This window comes from Mizuhopecten yessoensis, unplaced genomic scaffold (genome assembly GCF_002113885.1).
Source record: "Mizuhopecten yessoensis strain PY_sf001 unplaced genomic scaffold, ASM211388v2 scaffold9651, whole genome shotgun sequence".
Classification (NCBI taxonomy): domain Eukaryota; kingdom Metazoa; phylum Mollusca; class Bivalvia; order Pectinida; family Pectinidae; genus Mizuhopecten; species Mizuhopecten yessoensis.
The window spans coordinates 2,478,294-2,484,293 of NW_018408154.1; the positions used below are offsets into that span (position 1 = coordinate 2,478,294).

General features: G+C 42.1%; 1 protein-coding gene across 13 annotated transcripts in view; it reads left to right on the forward strand.

The window, feature by feature from the left end:
* Positions 1-6,000, forward strand: part of LOC110458542 — a 91,310-nt gene that overhangs the window by 23,897 nt on the left and 61,413 nt on the right. The window contains exon 1 of one of the 13 annotated variants that reach the window (XM_021510288.1): positions 626-3,192. The exons of 11 other annotated variants lie outside the window; for them this stretch is intronic. In XM_021510288.1, coding sequence (XP_021365963.1) covers positions 2,440-3,192 — 753 coding nt within the window. In that variant the 5' untranslated portion in view covers positions 626-2,439. Of the gene's footprint in view, positions 1-625; positions 3,193-6,000 lie in introns of those variants that run through there. One more of the 13 variants, XM_021510285.1, reaches the window with a different exon arrangement.

The following is a 6,000-nucleotide window of genomic DNA, read 5'->3' on the forward strand; positions in this document are numbered from 1 at the left end:
AATTTTAATGGAGAATCAGAATTCCCGTTTAATGCCGTTGCTTGTTTTCTTCCTTCGATTATTCAGAAGTATTGGTCACGGAAACATATTTATTAAGGAAAAATGAAGAATACTTTTTAAAAAATCTATTTATCATACACATATGTATAAAACGTCCCTGGTCAGCACTTCTAACTCAGAGTGATAGTTTAACACTCAGGCTACCCTTATCTGGAGTCCCATTTGATGTTTACAGGTGTCTAATTCGTGACACGTTCGTTTACCTGGATATTGGACTATAACAGTGGATCAATACAAGTCAATATAGTGTAATTCTTTCTAACAATAGGTTATTATTTAGGCTGAAATATGATTCGGACACGCTAAGACGACGGTCTACCATTCTAAATCTACAACATTACTTTTAAGACATTTTCCTTCAAAGGTTTAAAGATAATACGGTTATATACGGTCTAGTATAGTATAAATGTTTACTTGTGTAATACTCAAGACGTGTACCTGTATTCCTACCTGGGCTAATTGGTTTTTACATGGATTTTACTTGAGGTCAAACAGCTGTGTTTCAAATAAGCACTTGTACAATCTATGCTGATGGATACGCCGGTGTTAAAGGCTGGACGAAAGTGAGAGTTTCACCTGTACGTCTCGTCAGTGGTATGTGACTACTATATACCGCTGTTACTTCACTCGAGTCGGCGTTTAAACCGGATTATGAATATTCATTGCGATTGAATATTATGGTAGTCAATTGCCAATAGTTCTGGGGTAGACAACAGGTGGATTATCTATGGAGTTGATAAACAATGTGGCGGTATAATAACTTCGTGATAATGTCAAAACCATACAAACGGATTATATAGGTACCTTGTGGAGAAGAAATACCGGTGGTATTACTACCACACCTCTCCAGACAGGGTAGAATTGCTCATTTTGTTTAGACGATACACGTTCTGCCTATAACGAGTGATGTATCGAGCCTGGTGCGGGATATGTAGAGGTTTAGTTACCCTGGATCTTACATAACAACAGTGAAACACAAGACGAACCATCCGCCCTGTCGCCTTAACAGAAGTGCTGAGGAAATGTATATACCGGTATATATATATTTATGACAAGAATAAGAAAAGGTAAAAGTTCAATGTTTGAACTGTTGTATAATATGTCAGGCCATACACTTGTGTTTCTATTTTAAATATTGAACACTTCACTGTGTCCGATACCGGTACACACGTAAAGACAATGATCCGCGGAATTGTGAGAACGTACCTGTGATGTGTACCTGTGATATGTACCTGTGATGTGTACCTGTGATTTTCTAAAGATTTAAAACAGAGAGCATCACACAGTCTGGTTTGTCGCAGCAGGACGTGGGTATTGTCGAGGGCCAGATCGATATAAGACCGTTAATCAGAGATTATATACCTGGTCTGTCCTGTACTCACCTCACACTCAAGGAGTTTAATCTGTACTACGAATAGCATGTACAGGTGTGTCCGACTAACGGAATTCTTCTATACACGGGTATAACAACAAAAGACATGCATATATCAAGTTGATAAATTCTTCTAGTTCGTATATAAAATTCGGACCGGCATATTACTGATACAGATCGTCATTTTATGGATCTTTAAATCTTGGCAATAGACGTCAGCTTGTGGGTGAGTAGGCCACAATCAAACAACGCGAGTACAGAAAAAAACATAGGGAGACAGAGATCGATAATCGATCATTACATTGATTGATTTAACTGATTTATCTCTATACTTAAGAACGGTGTTGATTGCCGGACCAGGGCTGGCTTTGTTGAAGACTGTGTATAAGGCCGCTACATGACCAGATCAAGGACGAACAGTGACTGGCCCTGCGTGGCCGAAAACATATGTTGTGGATTTAATGAGTAGTTACATCCAAACGTCCAACACAAATACCGACACACAATGGACGCGTTTATTGTGACTCCCAAACAATAGCCGTACAGTTAATTACGACCTCCATTACTCGACAGCTATACACCGTGGAAGACATTGGACTTTACCGCTCAGTAGTGTTCGTGTACTTAAACCAACAGTTGGAATACCGAGAGAATAAGTACGAGTTCTTATCAAAGAGTTACGATATTTTTTTCGGATTTACATATGGAATTTATAAGAAGTATATTATATTTTGAGCCATACGTCTATTACAACCGGAGAGGATTTTAATCAATGGAGAAGCAGTCCAGTACTACGATTTTGTTTTGTGAGTGACTTCCTATTTTGTGTACCAGGATAACTAACATCAATACCAGCACGTGTCCTCGCTTGTTATGTCCACTTATGGTTCAACTAATGACTCGTGTCTTTTAGTATGAAATCGTTTGATTTTTTATCAAGGATTTTGCTGTGAATCATTAAATGCGTACCACACAACTACCTTTTCTGTGACCTTCCCAACGTCACCATGGTTATCGAGAAGGAGTACAAGATATCCAAAGACCTGATCTGGTTAGCGGATGGCTACAAACATAAACTGCATATCAGTGATGAAGACAAGGATATTGTTTTACCATGTGACTCAGACAATTTCAATCTTCACCCCGTGGAACAGACGAACAGCTATGCCGGAATAAGAGTGTCGACTCCAGAAAATCTGACCCAAAACCAAAGACGAGTACAGAGTGCCACATACATCAGACTCCAGCAAAAGTCGCAGCGACCCGGCACGGCTCCGCCTTCTAGATCTGGTCGCACGTGCTGGACCGGAAATGAGAGTAATTCAAGTTCTCGCCCCGGAAGTGGGCGTCCGCCTTCGGCTGCTTCAGTTGGTTCAAAACCTCCCTCCGGTCAACGAAGGGCAGGAAGTGCAGGGTCGGTGGCGGCCAGAGCAAGGGCATTGGCAAAAATGAGACAGGGATTTACCCTGGTGAACAAACTATATGAAAATGGCCATCAAAGTAAAAATATAACGTTACATCCGGCTAGTCCGGCGCCCGACTACCGGTATTTCGACCGACACTCGCGTTGTTTGGACCACACCCACATGCATGACTCCCTTCTGCGGGAGCGTCCTCAGACGGCCTGCGAACCTAGCAGATACTGTCATGGTATACGGCGCCCCATGTCGGCCGCATCTTCAGGCTACCATGACCCGGATGTGATGGACCAGCCCCAGCGTTACATCAACTTCCATAGACCCAAGACAGCCCCCTCCACGGTAGGCTCTCTCATACAAGTAGGATTTAGTGGGCGGCGTAAATACATGTGTCCTTTTAAAGAATTGCTGACCCCTAATCATTTCATTAATGCGGTGCCCGTAGGAAAACACTTTGCTATTTTTACATCCTAACAGATATTTTATTAGAAGCACGAAACATATTTTAGAATACCATGAAGCATATCCCAATAACAGAGACAGAAGAACACATGCAGTGTATGGCTGTAAGGGTTGTATGAGTGTTTCAAATCAAATCTTACGACGACATTTCAAACCTACGAATTGGCATAGTACATGTACATGTGACCCTGACATGTTAACTGTGGATTAGATGGTTAAGGTAGCATGATCCCTTAACAGCTTTTGAATTTCCAGTGTACAGTTGGTAGAGCCGTAAGGTGACACAAAAAAAAAACGCTTCATAAAATTGATAAGGTATTGTAATATATCTTTACAAACTAATTAATATAATATATGTTTTTGGAAATGATACTGTGACGTTATTTCTATTGAAGCACCGCACTGATTTGTAGCCTGAGTTGCAATCGAGCTAATGAATATACTTATGATATATATATATATATTTAATGTGGATATTATGAAAATTTTAGGTATGTAAAAGTTATTATCAACACAGGGACAACCAAAATATCATACTGGGCAGAGCAGTAGAACAGGGTCATCACAGCAGACCTACTGGTCATCACAAATAGTTCATTACTGTTCACCACAAACAGACCTACTGTTCATCACAAATAGTTCAGTACTGGTCCCCACAAACAGACCTACTGGTCATCACAAATGGTTCAGTACTGGACACCACAAACAGACCTACTGGTCACAACAAACAGACGTAATGGTCATCACAAATAGTTCAGTACTGAAATATTTGTGATGACCAGTTGGTCTGTTTGTGGTGACCAGTACTGAGCTATTTGTGATGACCAGTAGGTTTGCTGTGATGACCTGTAGGTCTGCTGTGATGACCAGTAGTTCTGTTTGTGGTGACCAGTACTGAAGTCTGCTGTGATGACCAGTACTGACATATTTGTGATGACCAGTAGGTCTGTTTGTGTTGACCAGTACTGAACTATTTGTGATGAACAGTAGGTCTGTTTGTGGTGACCAGTAGGTCTGTTTGTGGTGACCAGTAGGTCTGCTGTGATGACCCTGTTCTACTGCTCTGCCCAGTAGAACAGGGTCATCACAGCAGACCTACTGGTCAGCACAAATAGTTCAGTACTGGTCACCACAAGCAGACCTACTGGTCATCACAGCAGACCTACAGGGCATCACAGCAGACCTACTGGTCATCCCAAATAGTTCAGTACTGGTCACCACAAACAGCCCTACTGGTCATCACAAATATTTCAGTACTGGTCATCACAGCAGACTTCAGTACTGGTCACCACAAACAGACCTACTGGTCATCACAAATATTTCAGTACTGGTCATCACAGCAGACTTACTGGTCATCACAGCAGACCTACTGGTCATCACAAATAGTTCAGTACTGGTCACCACAAACAGACCTACTGGTCATCACAAATGGTTCAGTACTGGTCACCACAAACAGACCTACTGGTCATCACAAATGGTTCAGTACTGGTCACCACAAACAGACCTACTGGTCACCACAAACAGACGTACTGGTCATCACAAATAGTTCAGTACTGGTCACCACAAACAGACCTACTGGTCATCACAGCAGATCTAGACCTACTGGTCATCACAAATAGTTCAGTACTGGTCACCACAAACAGACCTACTTGTCAGAATAAATTGTCAAAAGACAAGCATCGTTATCCTAGTAGTTTGGACGGCCATACATTTCGAATTTTAAACAAAACTTAGTAATACAAGTGGGAAAACAACTGTTCCATTCAATATACCGATCGGTTCACTCTGCCCATGATAGCGAATGACACTGTTCATCAGGCTTCGTAGCTTTGACATATGAAAGCACAACGGTAGAGTCAAACAACAGATTGTATAACTCATTATTAATTCATCTCAATACGATACGCCTGGTTCATCTTCTGAGTTCTTGGCAAAAACAAATATCAAAAGTTATTGTACGTCAGTGTAAAGCTGACCTATCTGTGCTAGTGTGTTTTAGTTGTTACAATCATGGCTGGTAGCTTACACACAAATACTATCCCAATCCCAATGTTAAGAGGACGGGTTTTAAACGGGAATGTATACAGATTGCCCACAGCACGATATTTAAAAGGGAAACTGTTTAAAGTAAAAAGTCAACTAGAGCCAGACCAGGCGTGTGTGTCAATTAGCCTGTACTCGAAACATGATTATGTATTTTTCAATATGTGTTATAGTATGATGGCAATAATGTTGATGTTTTTTTTTGTGGTTTTTTTTTTACATCTGCCTGTTTTCGACGGTTCTGTCTAGCCGGTGCTCATTAAGCCTTGTCTGGACTAGGGGGTGGGGGAGGGGTCGGGGAGGGTGGGACTTAGGGTAGGGGTATTGGTGGATGGTCTAGCTAGGGGTCAGAGTATTGAGGTAACAGCCCTTGTCTGGACTAGGGGGTGGGGCAGGGTGGGGGTTAGGGTAGGGGTATTGGTAGATGGTTTAGCCAGGGGTCAGAGTATTGAGGTGACAGTCCTTGTCTTGTCGAGGGTCGTAGTCCTTGTCTGGACTAGGGGGTGAGGGAGTAGTTGGGGGTTACGGTAGGGGTATTGGTGGATGGTTTAGCTAGGGGTCAGAGTATTGAGGTGACAGTCCTTGTCTTGTCGAGGGTCGTAGTCCTTGTCTGGACTAGGGGGTGGGGGAGGGGTGGGGGTTAGG